Raw genomic sequence first — 20,805 nt, 5'->3', positions numbered from 1 at the left:
CCTGCACAATAGGCCTCTGCTCATCCCACTTCACAGACGTGGAGACTGAGGCTCGGAGCGGTGCAGGTGCCTGCCTGGGTCGCACCGAGTGGGTGACACACCCACTGGACAGGGCTGCCCCTGTCCAGAAGCAGGGCACTCAGCCACACTGGCATTGCAGCTCTGGGGCCAGGGCTAGATTTCCAGAGCCAGATCAGACCAGGATTGCTTTTTGTGGGTCATGTCTTGAAAGCTCTAATGGCTATTGATCTCAGCCTGGCTGGGCCTGGCTGGGAACGGTCGCGTCTGAGGTGGGTCCTGCTCTTCGGGAAGCACCCCTGTAACTGCTGCTTGCCCGGCTGTTCTCTCTGAACACGGACCCCCAGGGAAGCCAGGACTGGCCTGCTTTTGCCCCACGCAGGTCACACAGACACCTTTGAAGCAGCTGCCTGACGGGTAGTGGGCAGCGTGCACTTGGAGGGGAGGAGGGAGGGAAGGAGCTGGCGTTGCTACCTGTGGGAGTCCATGGTGCCACGTCCAAGGTCAAACCCACCCACCCCCACCGAGCCTGGGCCCCCTCTGCTGCCCCAGAATGATTCTCCTGGAAGGTGGGTATTTTCGTGTCCTGCAAAAGCATCCCTCAGAGACCTTAGTCCAAACCCTTGGGGGATGCTAGAGGTTCTGGGCCCCCCTGTGGGTCTGAGCTGTGGTGATGCAAGTCCTGGCCCAGGAGAAGGCAGCCTGCAGAGGGCCTTGGCCTGAGTCAGGGGGCCAGCCCAGCCCCTCCAGGTGCTGCCGGCACGGCCAGGGAAATACCCAGTTACTACTTCGGGAGCTGAGGGTGCAGCAGTGAAAGTAGATGGAAAAGTCCCTGCCCTCCTGGACCTGACCTTCAGGGGCTCAGATGCAACAAACAAGATGACTAGAGAGGACAGAAGCACGTCGTCAGGTGATGATACCTGCCGTGGAGAAAGGGGGATATGAACTGGGGCTGGAGCGCTCACCTGAGGAAGGACCAGCCCAGGCGACCCCAATGCCCTCTCCACCCTAGGGACTCTGCAGCTGCCTCAGCCCCCAGGGCAGCCTGCCCAGCCCTTCGCAGGGATAATGGAACTTGTTTTCCCTTAGGGCGGAGGTGGGGACAGTGCTGGTTCCTCCAGTTCGAGGGCTGGGCTCCAGGGTCCAGCTGACCCAGCTGAAAAGACGCATCTCACCTCAGTGACGGTGACAATTCTGGGGCCACGGTGCAGGCATCTGGGCCGGGGCAGAGGCCCGTGGTCAGATGCGGGGGGGTGGGGGGGGGAGTCCCTGGATTGTAGAACAGCCCTGCCCCCTGCGGCCGTGTCCGTGTTGCCCAGTCAAAGCCACTGCAGGATGTGGACGCACAGCTGTGACGCTGGCCCTTCACTGAGCTACTCATGTGTGTGCGTGAATTGACACAAGGGCAGCATTCTGTGCACACACGTGTTCCCCTCTCCTTTCCTTTCTTGATGCTGTCTCCTGGGACTCATTGCCTATCAGTCCACGTGGAGACACCTCACGTGGCTGCACAAATTTCCATTCTATGGATGAGCCATCATTTACATAGCCGATTTCCTATTGATGGACATTTATGTTTTTAGTTTCCAAGTGTAATCATCCTTTCAGATGACGATTTAGCAATGGTTCTTAACATTTAAGCTTTGCAGTTTCCAACCCTATTCCCTCCCCCGCTTCACTCCCTCCTTAAATGCATCCGCTCAGTGTTTCTATTGCAAAAACTCGTGGATTGTGACATAATTAATTTGAGCATGGAGCCCAAAGAACTGTGCGGGTGCAACGGCGCTTTCTACAAGCAGAGAATGCACATGTGGATAACATTTCCCTTTACCAGGCTGTGAACCAACAAATAGGGCCTTCCTGGGGGCGCGATGCCCCCTGGCAAAATCACACTGGAGTTTGCTTCAGCGACAGGTGTGCTTATGCTGCTTCCCGGGACGGCCCTGTACCTGGTTTTACCCTGGGAACACCTCCAGGGGGTGCCGTGAAGTCTTCCACTCTGGGGGCCAGGCTCTCTGCATGCTCCTGCCCCCTTTGCATTTGGAGCATTTTTTTGAGATCTCCCACCTGGAATGCAGCTGCTTCGCCTGTGCTTGTCTCATGGTTGCAGGGGCAGAGGGGGTGGCTCAGCCAGAGTTCCCGGCCAGTGCAGCTTTGAGGACCGAGAATCTCAAGCCAAGAGGTGTTTACATTCCGGGGCCGGGCCCTGTCCCCAGGCGCCAAGACCCCTTGGTGGCCGCTCTGTCTGGAGGATGTGTCCCTGCCGCAGCCCCTGCCCCAGCCCCAGGGCCGGCGTCCAGCCTGGGCACCGGGGACGGCGGGATGCTCTCTAACCCATCACCACTCGGCGTTTCCCGTCCGGACAGTGGCAGCTCCTGGGCCAGGTGGGACCATGTTGTCCATGACGTACAGCGAGAGCCTGAGAAGCGTGATCAGCAGGTGTCACTCAGACTGGGCCCTGCAGCCCGTCCGCCAGGCCAGCACGCTGGAGCTGCAGCAGCTGCGGGAGGTGCGGGCAGCCGCCCAGGCCAGGAACATGGAGAGCTTCCTGCGCATGCACGGCCTCTCCCTGGACAGCTGTACCGCCCGGTGCACCGGCATGAAGTACCGGTAAGAGCTGGGCCGGGCGGGGGCAGGAGGAGGTCCCCTGGCCGAGGCAGGGGCTGCGAGAGGGATGCAGCCCAGGAAACGGGGTAACGGCGTCACTGTCAACTGGGGCAGACTCCTTGGGGTTTAAGAATGCTGACCGTGGGACTTCCTCGGCGGTCCAGTGGTTAAGACTCCACGCTTCCACTGCAGGGGGCACGGGTTCGATCCCAGTTCGGGGAACTAAGATCCCACATGCTGTGTGGCGCAGCCAAAAAAAAAGAATGCTGACCGCGTAGGAATGTATAAAAGAGGAAAATGAGAGTCTGCAGAGTCCTCTCCTCCAGAGATAAGCACTGCTGCGTTTGGTGTATCCTCCATGGGAAAAGAGTATGGTTTCTTGAAAAAACTTTGCAGCAGGGGTAAACATACTATGTCATTTGTCTTCTTGCCGTGTCATTGGGACACATTAATTATTAGGGGTTGACTAAACACAAATTAGGGGAAATCCCTCAATTCATCGTCTCTACCAACAAATCCATCCCAGCACCAGAAACCCGTGCGAGGTCCTGGGGACCAAGATGTGCTTAAATTGGGCTGTCCTCATGGGAAGTGGCCTCTGAATTGGTTGCTGCAACTACGCTTGTAACTGTGATTAGCAAAGGCTGTGGATTAGGTGTCCCTGTGTTCTCGGATGCTGGGTTTGGAGGGTTCCTTCTGAACCTCAGAAAGACATTCTGTTTAGCTCGCTTGTCATTGAAATCAGCATCTGGGACAGTGCTCTGACCTGCCCACTTTCTCCTCTGAAAGCCTCAGAAAGTGGCCAGAGAGCCCCAGAGCTGGCATTTGAGTTGATAAGTTACATACATGAGGCTTTATTCCTGTGCCTCCCAGGGACAAGTCCTGGCCAGAGCCAGTTGGCCAGAAGGGACCCCCCCCCCACCCACCTAGTCTACGTACAGTTGCCAGATTTAGCAAATAAAAATATAGAACAGGACTTCCATGGTGGCGCAGTGGTTAAGAATCCGCCTGCCAATGCAGGGGACACGGGTTCGAGCCCTGGTCCAGGAAGATCCCACATGCCACGGAGCAACTAAGCCCGTGTGCCACAACTACTGAGCCTGCACTCTAGAGCCCGCAAGCCACAACTGCTGAGCCCACGTGCTGCAACTACTGAAGCCCACGCGCCTAGAGCCCGTGCTCCACAGCAAGAGAAGCCACCGCAATGAGAAGCCCACGCACCGCAACGAAGAGTAGCCCCCTCTCGCTGCAACTAGAGAAAGCTCACACACAGCAACAAAGACCCAATGCAGCCAAAAATAAATAAATAAATTTATAAATATATATATATATAGAACACCCAGTTAAATTTGAATTTCAAATAAACAACCAGTTTATGCCATCATCGGGACATAATAGCAGAAGTTATTCGTTGTTTATCTCAAGTCCAGATTTAAGTGGGTGTCCTATATTTGACTTGGTTGCCATCTAGCGCAGGCCCCGTGGTGATCTGGCTGTTGTCTGGAGAGAAGAACAGAGGCCAGCCCTGTGGCTGTAACATTTTCTCCTGCGGACAAGTGTTTGGATCTTCAGCATGAGGTCGTCATTTAAAGATACAAAGCACTTCTGCCCTGAGTCCATTAGGTGGCAGAATTCTTAAGGCTTTGCATTATAAATCCAGATGTAAAGGAAGAACAAAGGGTCAGCGAGTTTGGCCTTGAGGACCTCCTGATTCTGATGGAAATTTCTCAAGAAGGAGATGAGGGTCTGCATTTTTTCTTTTCCTGTCTAGATTTTTTTGATGTGGACCATTTTTTAAAGTCTTTATTGAATTTGTTACAATATTGCTTCTGATTTATGTTTTGGTTTTTTTGGCCTTGAGGCGTGTAGGGATCTGAGCTCCCCGACCAGGGATCAAACCTGCACCCCCTGCAGTGGAAGGCGGATTCTTAACCACTGGACCACCAGGGAAGTCCCTGCATTTTTTCTTTTTTTGGCAAGTCATTGATACTTTTCATTAATTCAGCAAATGTTTACTGAAGATCTACTTGGCTCCAGGCTTGCCAGATGCTGCGCGAACAGGACAGACAAGGTCCCTCCCCACCCTGTTGGACATTACATCCTGCTGGGGGATGGCAGAGAAAAAGCAAGTAAATGCCTGAGGAGTCAGGGAGACCAGGGGCAGCTGAGACCCCAGCCGTCTGAAAGGAGGACCACTTGAAGACGTGGAGAAGAACTTTCCAGTCCAAGGGGACAGGGGCACATGTGAGGAGAGAAGGCCCAGGGCCAGAGCGAGGAAGGCGAGAGCAGTAGAGGTGAGGTGGGGCGGGCAGGGGAGCCGGAGCCCATCCCCCGCCCCGGGGAGACCCCAACTCCCTCGGGTGTGGATACGGTTTGTAATGGAGGGGGCACTGGGGTGAATTTTGTCCCCCAAAATTTCATCTACCCAGAACCGTAGAATGTGAGGCTATTTGGAAATAGGCTCTGTGCAGATGTAATTAGTTAAGATGAGCTCACACTGGAATAGGGTGGGCCCTAAATCCAGCGCCTGGTGTCCTAATAAGAAGGCCCAATGAAGACGCACAGGGAAGAGGCCCTTTGGTGGTGGAGGCAGCAGTGGGAGGGACGCGGCCACAAGCCGAGGAACCACGGCCACCAGAAGCTGGCGGAGGCCAGAATGGATCCTCCCCTGGAGGCTTCAGAGAGAGCGCAGCCCTGCCCACACCCAGATTTCAGCCTCTGGCCCCCGGAGCTGTGAGAGAACCAGGTTCTGTTGCTTGAAGCCCCCCCAGTTCGTGGAACTTTGTCATGGCAGCCCCAGGACCCGAACACAGCCGGGGGGGTGTGAGTACTGGAACAAATCTCTTATTTGCCTGACACCCCAAGGAAAAGGTCTGTGTCCCATCTGCAACATGCGGGACTAACTGTGGGGCTGAAACACCCTGGGGAAACTTGCTTCCCAAAGAGCTGAGTTGACAAGAAAACCACTTGAGCCTTTAGCATTTGATGGGCCAGATGTCGCCCCCGTAGGGCCCGCCCTTTATCTGGTGGATTTCATCTTGCTGCATCCAGGGGTTTTGGTTAACTGGGAAGAGGGCCTCGGAAACCACGACCAAGAGTTATTAAAGATCCCAGACAGATGCCGTTCCGCGGTTAATGTTCCCGGCAGCAGCTAGGCTGGGACTCAGCTAAACCTGGTCTTAAATATTAATATAAAAAAGATAAAGCCTCCAGATAAGTGCTTCTCCGTGGAGCAAGGCGACCGCCGTACCATGGGCCCAGACACCACATCAGCCGACCTGAGCCTGCAGCTGGGGGAAAAGGCTTTCTTGATAACTTTTCCCATTTTTTTTTTTAACTGTCCTCAACTCTTGCTGTTTAAAAAAAAAAAAAAAATGCACTGAATTTTTAAATCTACACAGTCCCTGTGTAAGCTCCCCTTCCCCATGTCCGCCTGACTGTAGTGATGGAGGGTCTGGAGATGTGGCCTGAGACAGGACAGCAGCTGTGGCCACAGGCCGGCCAGAGGCTGTGACCTGGGCCCAGGCAGTGCCAGTTGGACACCGGGCCTGGTTCAGGTGTGTTCCTTGTCTGCTACCCATGGCATCGGGAATGAACCCAAAGTCCCCACCATGCCCTGCGCGGCCCGTGCTGTCTCTGATTTTGGCTTGTACACCCTCCCTCCCTCTCAGGGTGCTCCTTCCTTCCCTCCGTCCTTCCTTCCTTATCTCAAACATGCAAGCTCATTGCATCCTCAGGGTCCTTGCACATTCTATTCCCTCCCCTGGAAGGTGTGTCCTCCAGATTTTCACAGGGCTGGTTTCCTCCCATCATCACATCTTTGGCCTCAAAGAGACTTTCCGCACCACCCAGTCTAAATAAATGCCCAGGGAGTCATCCTCAAGCCCACTGTCCTGTCTCTCTTACCTTGTTTTTGCCCATCTGCACCCCACTGGGAGCACAGCCTCTGTCTGTTCCCAGCACCTAGAACATTTCGAGCCTCTGTAAGTATTGCCTGGGTGGCGTTATGTGGTCTCGGTCTTAACCCACTTTTCAGAATATTCCCCTGTAAAACGTGTCTCCTTCCTGCTGCTTCCTTGGCAGCAGAACTGGAAGCTGCGTCTGAGACTCTCTGTTGCAGCCTGGAGGGCGGGGAGCCCCGGGCAATGAGCCTTGGTCGTGAGCTTCTGGCAGGGTGGGGCGTCCTGCGTGCCTGTGGTTTCTGCCTCTAGATCGTAGCCTCTTACCACGAGCCTCTTACAGGAATCACAGGCAGTATTTGATTTGTGGTCAGGTTCATCGAACAGACTCTCCAGTTGCTCATTTATTCACAGGAGGTCAGTCAGGGAAGACTTCCTGGAAGAGCTGGGAACCCAGGTGTGTCTTAAAGGATGGGTGGGAAAAGGAGGAGGGGTAGGAGGAAGAGCAGAGTCCAGAGAGGGACGGTGGGTGGAGCAGTCCAGGCGGCCAAGCGGGGGGCCGGTCCACCTTGAGACAGTCGTATGTCAGTGTCCTGGGGCTGCCATAACACCGCGCACAGCACAGTGCTCAGAACAACAGCTATCTATTCTCTCATGGTCCAGAACCCACAAGTCTGGACCTGGGGTCAGCAGGGTCACACTCTCTCTGAAGGCTCTAGGGAAACATCCTTCCTTGGCTTTCTTTTTCTTTTTTCTTTTTCATTGGCGTATAGTTGATTCACAATGTTGTGTTAGTTTCAGGTGTACAGCAAAGTGACTCAGTTATACATCTACATATATCCACTCTTTTTTAGACTCTTTCCCATATAGGTCATTACAGCGTATTGAGTAGAGTTCCCTGTGCTATACAGTAAGTCTTTATTAATTATCTATTTTGTATATAGTAGTGTGTATATATCAATCCCAATCTCCCAATTTATCCCTCCCCACTCCTTTCTCCCCGGCAACCATAAGTTTGCTTTCTACATCTGTGCCTCCTTGGCTTTCTTTGCCTGTAGACACATCACTCCAATCTCTGCGTCCATCTTCACATGACTGTTTTCCCTCTGTGCATCTCTGTCTGTCTCCAAATCTCCGTCTCCTTATAAATATAGCAGTCATTGAATTCAGGGCTCACCCCCAGTCCAACAGGACCTCAATCTTTACGTAATAATATCTACAAAGATCCTATTTCCAAATAAGGTCACATTCACAGGTGCCAGGAGTTAGGACTTGAACATGTCTCTTTGGGGTCACATTTCAACCCACAGCGGGTCCCAAGGGCTGACTCAACTCCTGAGCCTGCAGGGATATCACTGAGTATCCTGAGGGGAATCCTGGCTCCCCCGCCGGTACCTGTATGAACTTGGACAAGTCACCTGGCCTCTCCGTGTCTCAGTGTCCCCATCTGGAAAGCAGAGACTATAGTTACTTCCTCACAGAAGTGTCCTGAGGACTAAATGAGATAGTGACGGAACTTAGGGCTCCCGGCTTGGCTCCTGGTGGGAGAGAAACCCCAGTCTTGGAATCTCGTGGGTGCAAACAGTAGCGCCTGGAGACGCAGCTCCTGCTCTGTGTGGACATCAAGCAGATGGGAAGGGAGCGGGGAGGGAGGTGGCGAGACGAGCCAGTCACTTGGGACGAGCTGCCGTGCAATGATCCGGGGGTCCCTCGGGGGCCCCCGTGGAGGGCCGGCCCAGGACCGTGCTGTCAGCCACCCGTGGCCTGCATCCGTGCTGGGTCTGCTTCTGCTGGCAGTGGCCACCGTGCTGGGGCCCAGCGGCGGTCCCGGGCCTGGAGACAGCCACCCATCCCTCTGCGGGTCCTGCGCCTCCCGCTCCAGCTCCCTTGCCTTTACAGGGACATCACAGCCTCTCCCTCCCCTGTGTTGGGGACGGGAAGGGCTGAGCGATCCTAACACAACTGCTGGTGTGTGGCTTTGTAACCAACGCACAGCACAACTCAGTGTCTCCCAAGCCGGCCTGGCAGCGGGAATCAGGGGGTCACCTGTTAGCAACGCCGACGCTCAGGCCCTGCCCAGAGGTTTGGGGGATCCGCCCCCAAGAGGCTCCTCTGATTGGGCAAGGACGGGAACCCTGGCTGATTGGCTCTCTGCTGTCCACCTGGAAAGGCGGGGGTCAGCACAGCCCACTCAGACCCGCAGACGGTGCCAGGCAGCGTCCCCACCCTCACCCTTTAACCTGGGGTCTGAGAGCAGGAGCCTCCGCTGTGCAATGAGGACGGGCCCAGCGTTAGTCTCCCTTCCTTGACCTCTCTGTGCCTTGGTGTCGTCCAGTGAACAGGAGCATCGCAGGGCCCAGCTGAAGGTTGTGGTGGAAACTTAGTGAGCTGCAAACAAAGCGCTCGGCACAACAGCTGGGGCGCAGCGGGCACCGTGTAAGTGTTAGCGCTGTGGCCATTGTCGTTGTTGTTATGCCTCCAAGGTGCTTCTAAGGATGAAAAGAGAAAAGGTGTAAGAAGCGCTTACTCTGGCCTGGGTACAGCCACTTAGTACACGGCAGCGACTAAGAAGCAAGAGGGGCCAAGTCACGGCTGACCCGCCTTCCTACCTTTTAGGGCGGGTAACTCTGGGCGTGACTGGGGCGTGAGCTCCCAAAGGAAGCACAGCCACAGCACTGAGCCCCCGAGGGGGCTTCAGCTCTCACGTACCAGAGGACACCTCCTCCAGGAAGGCCACCAGTCTGCCACCCTTTGCTCTCAGAAACCTCAGGGGCCAAGGACCTCCCATCCCACTGCTCCATCAGGGTGGCCCCCAACTCTTGAGGTCATTGACATTATTTTTTTTTTGGTAAGTTTTATTGAGATATAATTCACATACCATACACCCATTTAAAGCATCCAATTTAATGGTTTTAGTACAAACAGTTGTCCAAAAGTCACCCATTTTAGAACATTTTCATCACCCCAAAAAGAAATCCTGCACCCACATTAGCTATCATTCCCTGATTCCCCACTCCCCCCAGCCCCCAGCAACCACTAATCTACTTTCTGTCTCTATGGATTTGCCTGTTCTGAACATTTCATATGAATGGAATCATACAATATGTGACATTTTGTGACTCGTTTCTTTCTCTCAGCATGATGTTTGCAAGGATCATCCATGTCGTAGAATGTATCAGTACTTCATTCCTTGGTATTGCTGAATAACGTTCTACTATGCGGCTATAGACCACATTTTTTTTATCCATTCGTCAGTTGATGGACATTTGGATTGCTTCCACTTTGGGGCTGTGATGAGTAATGCTGCTGTGGACATTTGTGTTCAAGTTTTTGTGTGGGCGTATGTTTTTAGTTCTCTGGGTACATACCTAGGAGTGGAATTGCTGGATTGGGGGGTGAGGCAGGTGACCTTTTACACACTGTGGTGACTAAGTCTTTGTGGATCTCTCTTAAAGCTTAAAGCACACCATCTGGTTAAGAGCACCCCCTGAGGACTAGTAAGATGCCAGCCCTTGTAGGATCTGACAGTTTGCCAGAGCACAGAGAACAGTAGAAGGTGGAATGAAGTAGGGTATTTCCACATCCTCTCAGCCAGTGCATAGCACCACTCAAAGCTCTTGATAAAAACACAGCTTCCCAGGCCCAGCCCCGGAGCTACCGATTCAGTAGTTGTGGTTGGGGCCCAGGAATCTGCATTTGCAACAAGCTCCTCTAGCATCCTGGTCAGGGGTTGAGCATCCCTGCCGTGGACATGAGCTCCACGAGCCTGGGGAGGAGCCAAAGGCAGAGTCTTTGCCACCTGCAGCCTCTTTGGCAGGCCTGTGGGCTTCCTGAGGGCCAGGACCTGTTGTCTTCAAGTGCAAGGTTCAGCAGGTGGAAGGGCCAGCACTGCAGGCTGTCCTTCCTCCTTCCCATCTCCCCACCCACCCAAGGGGCTCAGGGAGGACCCCACCCTACCCTGAGCTCAGGGACCCAGGCCAGCCAGGCCCCGAGGTTTTTACGGGCAGGTGGAAGAGGAAGGCAGAGCCGGCCTGTGGGTCCTGAGGGGCCCCACTGGCCTCCACAGGTAGCATCTGTGACCTGCTAGGGCCCCCTGGGCAAAGGCACCAGCTCTGCCCTCCCCAGGCCTCTATCCCCAGGTCCAGGTCCCCACCTCAGGGGTGGTTCCTGCTGCCGAGTCAGGCCACGAGGAGGACAGAAGGGGTATTCTTACTGGTGGGGATGGGGGAGGGTCTCACACAGGGGTCTATCCTGGCTCCATGGCCAGAAAGCCACTCCTTTCTGCTGAGGGACCGTGGGAGTGCTTCCCAAGGACCAGACCCCTGTGTGAGTGCTTTGCAGGCGTGATCTGGCCATGCCTTTGTGACCTGCGTTGGACACAAGAGCACTGAGGCTCGGAGAGGGGGTCACTTGCCTGAGGCTGCCCAGTTCAGGAGCAGGGAGGCTGGGACTGGAACAAGGTTTTATTCTTAACTTCTGTGTCAAAAAGGCAGGGCCAGAGCTGAGAGCAAGTCCAGCCACCATCTACTGTGAACATCTCTGGGTGGATTCCTCTCTGGGTCCCGTCAGAGCATAGGGTGGGCAGCCAGCAGGCGTGGAAGGCTCCTGCAGAGCCAAGCTGGGAGGGACAGCGTGGTCCTCAGGCCAGCCACCTTGTTCTGTCAGTGGATACCCAGGGACCCAGAGAAAGCAGGACACCCGCCTGGATCACACAGCGAATTAGCAGCAGAGCCTGAGCTAGACCCCTGACCACCTGCCTCCCATCCACCACACTTTCTCAGCCCTTCCCGCAGGGCAAGATGAGATCCAAAAGGCAGCTTTGGCCAGGGCCACCCTGCAGAGTGAGAGTGGCATGCTCGGGGTCAGAGGGCAAAGCCAGCCCTTCCTGCCAACGGGAGCATCTCTCTGGGTTTCAGGAAGCCTGTGAGCTTTGTTCTGTCTTCATCCTGATCCCATGAGTGTGGGAAAGGAGGATGAGGTAAAGCAGGGGGATCTTCATTCATCAATTCATTCACCCATTCATCCATCCATCCATCCATTCATTCATTCATTCACTCCAGAAGTATATATTGAGCATGTGCCGAGAGCTAAGTGCTGTGCGGAGTGCTGGAGCTTCTCAGGTCTCTGGTCCCTTGACCCCGGGCTTCTTTCCTAACATCACCTGCGTCATTACCATCTAGACAGAATGGTCCTCTCTCCTCCAGATTTCTGGTGATCTGACTGCGTGTGCTGAACCCTGGTGGCAGCCCCACTTTCCTGGGTGAGAACCACCAGGGGACAGAGCTGGCCAGGCCAGCTGGCTGCAGTGCCTGCCTCGTCCGGTCCTGGCTGAGCAGCTGTTAGCCTGGAGCACCGGCGCCGACCTCCCGGGGATCGGCCAGGGCGATCGGGGCGGCTTGTGCATCCGCTTCATTAATAATGAATCACCTCCTGCACCTCCCATGCTTCTCGCCGGTCACCTCGTTAACTTGGTGGGAGTTCCAAGAGCCACAGTGCGCAGAGCCGGGGGTGGACGCCAGGCTCCCTCCAAGAGACTCGGGGAAGCCTGGAGAAGCAGCTGCTCCCCGAACCCCGGGGCTGCCACCCTGATGGGAGGCGCCCTCCCTCCTCCTCCTGCTGTCAGGGGACAGCGGTGTCGCTCATTGGTCCTGAGTTGCTGGCAGCCCAGCCCTGCCGAACACAGCTGGGCCGGGGGCTCGGGTGGACAGAGCCGGACCAGGGTGGGGCAGAGGAAGGACCCGCCGAGAAGGGAGAGGCAATGGCCGCCTCCCCACCCCTCGATTTCTGAGCTCTATCTGATCAGGTCTTTTCTAGCACATTTCTGGAAATTTCACCCCCTTGCCCCGGAGAGCGCACAGGCTTTTTCTACGTCAGAAATCTGCACTCCTGAAGCAACGCCTGGTGGCTTCTTCACCTTCTGGGATAAAGTCTTGTCCCAGGCGGAGCAGGGCTTCCAGGGGCAGGTGACATCGGAGCCCGGAAGGAGGGGGGACGTGGCCAGGAGCTGAGCGCCGGAAACATGCAGGTGTCCTTCGTGTGCTCGGAGCATGGCCTCAAGGGCCGGGGCCCCGAGGAGCGGCTGGGCAGGCCGGCAGCCAGCAGCCCCAGCCTGGGCACCCGCGGCCATTTCCGTGCGGTGGCCATGGTGGCCCGGAGCCTGGGACAGCTGTCGGTGCAGAGCCTCCTGAGCACAGGCGAGGCCAGCGTGATGCAGCCCGGGATGAAGTATAGGTACGCGGTGCGGGGCGGCTGTGCGGGGCGGGGGCTGCCCTCCCACCCCTGTCTGGGGGAGCTTTGCAGATGGGGGGAGAAATAAAATCGAGGCTCAGGGTCAGGCGCCCGTTTCTTCCCGACTGCAGGGGATGATGATGCCTTTCTTTCCTTCTGCCCGTTTGTTTCCTTTCTTGAGATGGGTCACTATAGCTGAGCCTCCCCCCCATATTGGACTCCAGGTAAAGCTTCCTCTTTCTGGAAACCCCGGGGCACCGGCCACAGACCCCTGCCCTCCCCCTGGGCACACGGGCCCCAAAGATGACCCGTGGGTGGTCTGATGCCTTTGCAGCTAAGCCGCCTTGACAAACCTCAGTTTAATAGTCAGGGATACTGGGTGAACCATGTGATGGAATTAAATCTTCCCCCGCGACCGAGCCCGACCCCAGGCCTGGGCTCCTCTACAGGCAGGGCTGATGCTCCACAGGGCACACAGCAGCAGCTGGAGTTCCCTGCTAAGGGCTCAGTCCAGGCTGCTGTGTGTCCCTCTGCTTCGGCCCAGTCCCCACCTACTCTGGGTGCGCTCGCCGTGACTAGTATGTGGAGAGTGTGCAAAGCACCAGTATCAGGGGGCAGGGGCCTTCCTGCTGTTCCTTGCATGCCCCCCTTGCTCCATCCAGGGCCTTGCTCGGATGGCCAGTGGATGTACCCGCGTGGAAAAGGAGGGCTGGCTTTGTACCAAGGGTCCGCGAGGGCAGGGTTGTGGGTCACCAGGCTGGAGGTCTAGCCCTTCTCACTCATGAGTTTCTCTTCACTTAGAGCCTTTAGCGCTTCCAGAATGGTATTACTGGGGAAAGGGGGGTTCTTACAACAAACCGTCTGCATGAGCTGGAAAAGCTAAGTTAGGTCCCTGGTTCCCAACCCTGCTCTCAGTGACTCAAATCTCACAGGCCACCAGCCTCAGAAAAAGCCACAGAAGAGTCTGGTTGTGTTTGAGGAGAATGCCTGGGTTTCTAGCTGGTGTTGGTGCCGACTTGAAAAGTATTGAGAGAATGGATCTTTAACAGCTGAGCAGTGTGGCTTAAAACAAAACCAGTGCCCGGAAGTTGGACCTCATGTGAAGGAGCCGTGTCCTAAGTCCCAGGCGTCCTTGAGACGAATTCTGGAATAACTGGGTCCTTCTGCGTCTCCACCCGTATCCTTTCCTTCCCTGGTCCTTGGGGGACATTTGACGTTCTTTTATGGGCCTCTGGGGTACAAGGCTTTTGTTCCCATTCTCTAAATTCAGTGAGGACAGTCCAGAGCAGAATTCTCTCTTCTAGAAGCTCTGGTGGTTTATATCTTTTGTTCAGTGGGAATCAAAGGCTAGGAGTAAACAGAATCTATTTTTTAGTTTAGATTCGTGTTATCCGCTGGGACTTTTAAGTCAGTCCTAGGATATCAAAGGAGTTAGTACAAGTGAGACCATTTCCAAAAATACGAAGCACTCTGTAAATGGAAAATGTGGCTATTGACATGATTTCCCTCCCAAGCTCCTAAGATCCACTGAGGATTAGATATGTCAAAGAGCCTGAGGGCTTAAGATTACTGTATGCGTCTGTGTGTGTGCACCTGTGTGTGCGCATCTCTCCATGTGTACGTCTGTGTGTGCGCATCTCTCCATGTGTACGTCTGTGTGTGTGCATCTCTCTCTGTGTGCATCTGTGTGTGCACCTGTGTGTGAGGGCGCATCTCCGTGTGTGCGTCTCCGTGTGTGCGTCTCCATGTGTGCACCTGTGAGTGTGCATCTCTCCGTGTGTGCATCTGTGTGTACACCTGTGTGTGTGTGCATCTCTCCGTGTGTGCATCTGTGTGTACACCTGTGTGTGTGCATCTCTCCGTGTGTGCATCTGTGTGTACACCTGTGTGTGTGCATCTCTCCGTGTGTGCATCTGTGTGTACACCTGTGTGTGTGTGCATCTCTCCGTGCGTGCGTCTCCATGTGTGCACCTGTGAGTGTGTGCATCTCTCCGTGCGTGCGTCTCCATGTGTGCACCTGTGAGTGCGCATCTCTGTGTGTGTGCGTCTCTGTGTGTGCATCTGTGTGTGCGCATCTCTCCGTGTGTGCATCTCTGTGTGTGCACCTGTGTGTGCGCATCTCTCCATGTGTGCACCTGTGTGTGCGCGTCTCTCTGTGTGTGCGTCTGTGTGTGTGTGCGCATCTCCATGTGTGTGTCTGTGTGTGAGTGCATGCATGTGCACGTGTGTGCGTGTGGCACATGTGGAGGCAGGGAGGGCAAGACAGGCAGTAAAGGGAGGTGCTCGTTGGGCCAGAGAGTTTGCAGTCTGAGGATGTGGGTTCAGATCCCAGCCCCAGCTCCTCCACACTGGGGGGCCCCCGCCCGTCCTTACACATGGCAGGGCCTGGGGAGCTTTTCTTGGCAGTGGCAGGAGGAAGGTGGGTTCATTTCCCTGTAGGATGTGTAGTCTCATACCAGCTGAAATGGGAGCCAGAATCCAAACCACTGGATCCCCTCGCTGAGCATGAGGTGCCTGCCTTGGGGTACCTGTCTCATGGGGTTGCTCCATAATGACTATCCCAGGGCCACAGCCAGGGTGCATGCAGGTAGGGGCTGCAGGGGACCTGATCCAGATCTGCCCCAATTCTGACCACCTCCTTCAGAAGCTCGCCCTTCACAGTGACGCTGAAGGTATGTGGCCTGCACCAGGGTGCCACATTCTTGCCAGGGGTGCTCAGTGCAGGGGAAGGGGTACACCAAGCCCCGCGAGCAAGGAGAGGGACCAGCATTTGATCCTGAGGGTCTGGCCCCAGGGCCTGGACTTCTCAGCCCCACGTTACACCAACAAGCACCCCTGGGACCCTGCAGCTGCCAGCTACAATCTGATAGCAAAGACCTGGAAGTCCAGGCCTGTCCTTAGGGAGCCTGGAGCCTGGGGGCTGAAAACAGATAATCCCCCGCAGGGAGACAACCAACCAGAAAACGCCCTGGCAACCCTGTCCATCAAGCCAGCTCATCAAGACCCGGTTGCTTTCCATCACCTGATCATATTTTTGTCCTCCGCCCAGATGGCTGAAGTTAAAGGCCCTGAACAGCTATTTTTACAGGATTTGTAATTGCCCGGAGTCTGAGGTGCAGTGTTTAGGGGTGCAGCGCGTCGGGGGGCTGCATGATGGGCGTCAACTGTCTTCCTCCAGCAAAGGTTAAATCCCTGAGTCCTCATTAGCCGTTTTTCCAGACCCCAGGAGGGACATGAGGCAAATTAATAAAGACTAACGTTATTGGGGTTGAGAGATTTAGCCAACTATTTTATCATGATGTCAGGTTTTAATTAGGGGAGGAAAAGCTGTAGGAAACGATCTTCGCGTATTGAAAGTTTCGAGTGGCAGCGTGTCACCAGCCCTGGTCCACCCGAGGCTGTGATCTGTTGAGCTCGCCCCACCCCCACCGAGCTGCCGTATTTCTAAAGCTCCTAGCCCTGAGATACCCTGTCCCTTCTCGTTCCTTCTCCCGAGGCCTGGCAGCGGATGGCAGAACTAATACCATCATTTTAACAGGGAAACAACTTGAGCAGGGTAATTGCAGCATCGCTTGGTGTCCTAGTTTTGCTAAATTATTCCTGTGGGCGGTGGGTGGGGCAGCAGCTGCATCGCCAAACACCCTGCGTCCGTCCGAGGAAACTCGGAGCCCCTTCTGGTGGGCGAGGGGTGTCACCTGTCTTCAGGCACAGACACAGGTGGGCTCAGCCTGCTGTCCTGTGTCCTCACCTGTCTGCTGCTAAAGCCGCCCACCCCCTGAACACGCAGCACGTGCCAGCACTTGTTTCCACGGTGACGAAGGGCAGTTGCAGGAGGACATGCCTAGAACTTGACCTTCAACAGAGCCTCACCAGGAAATTGCTCCCCCACCATCACGCACAGGGGTGGTTTTGCAGAGGCAGGGGCTCAGCCTCCCGTCCGGCACCGGATTTATCTAGACCACGTACCCAGGCCTTCGAATGCCTGGGCGTTGCAAACAAGGTTCTGAAGGTTTTTGTGTCTGTGAGCATTTCCAGGCAAGGAGCGTCTCAAAGGGGTCTGTGACCCCAAAATTGTTAAGACCACTGATTACAACTTTTAGTCCTTTTTGCTCCATTACCAGACTGCTCATACGCAACGTTCTAATTTCTCACCACAAGCATTTTCTAGCCAGTGTGAGAAAATTTACCTCATCTGCTAAATGGAGCTGGCCTGATGCTGAGTCTATTGGTGTTGCCATTGTGCTTTTCTTTCTCTCTTTTTTAATTCCTTTTTAATTCCAATTTCCTTATACACGAGAATACACAAGTTTACTCTCTACTTAGCAAGCGACATCAATCCAAGCATGATTTAAACTTTATAAGAAAACTTTTGAAGAATGTGTTTGACTACTCAGCCCTTGAATTTCATGCGTATTGTATTTGAAATCTCTCATAGCAAATCTGAAGCTAAATCAAGAATATTCTAGAATATTCAAGAATTTTCCCAGTTTTTTTTTTTTTTTTTTTTGAGATATAATTGACCCATAACATTGTGTAAGTTTAAGGTACAACATAATGGGCTGATACATTTACCTATTGTGAAACAATCACCACAGACAGTTTAGTTAACATCCATCGCCTCACATAGTTACAAATCGTGCCTCTTTCTAGGGTCACAAACCAAGTGTCTCTGGGCCGGAATACGCAAGCAATGCTGAGGGCACTAGTAGAGTATTTCACTGATTTATAGGGGGGAAAAAAACCAAGGGGAAACTTCAGTTCCCTTTTTAACACGGTAACATTTAAAGCCTGTTGGATTTGTCCATTGTTGTTTCTCGTATAAGGAAAAGGCTGCTGTCCCCCCGTTCTGTGCTCTCTGTGACCCTGTGCCCCAGGCACATGTGTTATCCCATTTCATCCTCATGGCCACCCCCTGAGAGAGGCAGCATCTCGAGCCCATTCTACAGATGAGCCCACCGAGGCATCAGGCGGTTACATGACATGCCCAGGGGCAGGCATACAGCCAGGAAGGTCGAAGCAGAATTTGAACTCCAGCTTCAGAGCCTCTGCTTGTAGCCACTGCCGATCTGCTCCCCTCCCCAAAAAAGAAACCAGCTGTGATTATGTCCTCAGGGGAAAATCCCAGCATTCCCTGTAGGAACAGTGGGCCGGTGGCTGGGCTGGTTTTAATGGGAAATTTAACAAGAAAGCTGGGCAATTTAGAACTACTTTAAATTTGGTGACAAACTGTTACCAAACCGCTTACAAGTTTATTCTATCCACCCCCGACCAACGACCACCTGTAATGTGGGCAGGGTCCAGGGATCTTGTAACCAGGGAAACCCAGGCTGCAGAAGGTCATAGTGGGCCCATGTCAGAGAAGGGCAGGTCCCGCTCAGCCCCACACCTGCTTCCCAGGGGCCACATAGGGTAGAAAAACAGGACACAGCAGCCACTGAAGTTAGAAATGCCGGACGGCCCTAGGGAAGGAGGCTGGGGTTCACCCACTGCAGCTCTCACAGCTCTCTGGCTTCCCACTGCCTAGAAGGGTATCGCACCCCGGGCTGGTCCCAGGACCGGGATGCCAGCAGTGGGATCTCACGAGGGAAGTGGGCTCCCGCTCTGCCACTTGTCAGCCTCACCATCCGGGCAGCTCCCACAAAGGGCCGGGGCTGCGGGGGCATGCCGCTGTGGCAGGGAGCATGTTCTCAGAGCCTGGGTGAAACCCCAGCTCCTCTGCTCCCAGGCAGGTCCAGTGTGCTCTTCTGTAAAATGGGAATATCAGGAAAAGGGAAGCACCTGCCCGACAGCTGTCGGGGGATCAGTGACACCCGGCCTGTTGCTGCCCTGCAGGCTCCCAGGCAGCCTGTGCAGGATGGACAGGCCAGGACGGACCGGCATCCTCAGCAGGGCACTGCCGCCCTTCGTGACCTCCTGAGGACATTAATGACAGCCTGCAGCTCACCCACGTGGACCGCAGGATGTGCCCCATCTGGCAGGCGCCTCAGCGGGCCTGTGATGGAGCCCTGGACAGTCAGTGCAGCTGTGGCCCCTGGGTCTGATCAGGACGTGTGCTGCCAGGGGATCTTGGCTCTCGCCATCCTGAGCGGCCCTGGCTGGGGGTCAGGCCTGCTGTGGGCACCAGTGCCCTTCAACAGGGCTCTTATCTCCCCCCACTTCCTCCTGCAGAGAGACAGGGCCCAGGGCTGTGTGGCCCAGGTGATGTGGGACTAATTTTTCCTCCACTCCTCGGAGAGAGGGAGTAAAGATACACAAAACCGCAGACGTGACACTAAAGAAATGGAAAGAGAAGCTTCTTACAAGAGGACACCCTGCATCCGGGGCCACAAGGCCTGAACCAATCTTGTTTCAGCCCATGAAATAAGATGGGGTCCATTCCATGTTCTCTCCCCGAGGTGGCTCCCGGGGCCCTGCCGTGGTCACAGCGTGGCCTGTCCCAGCAACGTGGCTCTGCCCTGGTTGGCCCTTTACCCCCAGGGTGGGCGAGCAGCAGGCCTCTCTCCAAAGGACCCCTTACCTTCAGAGCCTCAAAAGAGGTGGGTGGGCGGTTCGGGAGGCTGGGCAGTAGAAACAATGGGTTCTGCCCTGGCTGCTGAGAACTCACGCCACGTTTGTCTTCCAGGAACCTGGGCAAGTCAGGCCTCCGGGTCTCCTGCCTGGGGCTCGGTGAGTGTGGGGTCCTCTTGGTCCCGTGGTGCGCAAGGAAGCAGGGGTGGCAGGAAGGCTGGGGGTGGGGGAGGGAGCTGTACCCAGAGCCAGGATTGGGGGGAGGGGAGGGAAGAGGCTCGGTTGCCATGGTAACCAAGAGGCAGTGGGAGAGGGGCCTACGAGAGGGAGGAGAACAGAGATGCAGCCTTAGCAGGGGAAGTGAGGCGAGTACCAGGGCCCTCTGCACACACAGCCCACTGCCCAGCAGCAGAAAAGCAGGCAAGCCCCCTGCCCCCGGGTACCAGCATCCTCTTTCCTTACGTGACAGAGTCCCTCATGAAGGGCAGTCAGATTTTGCCCTTTTTCTTCTTTTGCCAGATATGAGCTCTGTTCCCAGAACACGCTGTCTCTCCACCTCCACGGTGCACACGTACACACACGCACGCACACACCGCCCAGCAAGCACGAGGGCATGGCTGTCAGCCCTGCACATCTTCAGGGAGACAGCCCCGGTCCCGCTGCCCGCGGCATGTCCCTGGAATAGGAGCTGCAGCGGCTTGAGCGCCAACGAGCGTGTCAAAGCCCTGCAGTCAGCTGCCTGCTCTGGGCACTTACTGTCCCCTTGGTTCCTTGGCTCCAAGAGAGGGAGACATGCCCCGAAGGCCAGGTGTCCACGCATGCCAAGCACACGCTCCCGCAGAGCGGCGTGGCGGCCTGTGGCTGCCCCCCTGCGCCCTGCAGCCTGAGGTCCAAGCACCCTGGGGAGAACTGGGCTGCCCGGGGCCATTCTCTGACTTGAGCCTGTGTCTCTCCTATCAGGAACATGGGTGACCTTCGGAGGCCAGATCACCGACGAGGTAAGATGGGGCTCCCTCGTTCCCCCAGGCCCCGGGGAGGGCCGCCCATGCCCAGGCACGTGGTAAAGTATGCGAAATGCACCAGGTAGTCAGTGCTCAGGGCAGCCGCCTTGGCTCCCCTCTTACTGTTTCTCCAGGGTGCCCTGGGGGACAACAGGAAGGGTGAGTGCCGCAGTGGCGCCAACACCCAGCAGCTGGGTGCACTGGGGCTTCAGCAAGTCCCTTAAAGTCCCAGAAATCAGGTTCCTCACCTGCATAACACCTATCCCACGGTTAGCCAGAGGAATTCAGGGAGAGCACGTTTTCCAAATCATCAAGCCCGATGCAATTCTTTGCCACTCCTACAGAGGATGCCCACGTGAATTTGAAACATCAGTAAATATCTGTTGAGGTCATTTAGAATGCAGATCCTGGAAATTTTGCTGCAAACCAAAGACCGAGTAGACGAACGTTTGACCAAGCTCCTAACTGCGCATGCCCCATAGCCATCGTTAATGGGATGCACTGCCATGGGATGTACTTGCTGGGGCTTCTCTCTCCACAACTGG

The 20,805-nt window shown here is 55.3% G+C and overlaps 1 protein-coding gene across 2 annotated transcripts in view; it reads left to right on the top strand.

Moving 5' to 3' along the window:
* KCNAB2 (potassium voltage-gated channel subfamily A regulatory beta subunit 2) overlaps positions 1-20,805 on the top strand; it is a 94,645-nt gene that overhangs the window by 48,494 nt on the left and 25,346 nt on the right. For both annotated transcript variants that reach the window (XM_061187157.1, XM_061187158.1), the window contains 2 exons: positions 19,375-19,418; positions 20,220-20,257. In XM_061187157.1, the coding sequence (XP_061043140.1) occupies positions 19,375-19,418; positions 20,220-20,257 (82 nt within the window). The remainder of the gene's footprint in view (positions 1-19,374; positions 19,419-20,219; positions 20,258-20,805) is intronic.

The sequence above is a fragment of the Eubalaena glacialis genome, chromosome 3, assembly GCF_028564815.1.
Source record: "Eubalaena glacialis isolate mEubGla1 chromosome 3, mEubGla1.1.hap2.+ XY, whole genome shotgun sequence".
Lineage (NCBI taxonomy): Eukaryota > Metazoa > Chordata > Mammalia > Artiodactyla > Balaenidae > Eubalaena > Eubalaena glacialis.
This window is presented reverse-complemented; position numbering and strand designations above follow the sequence as displayed.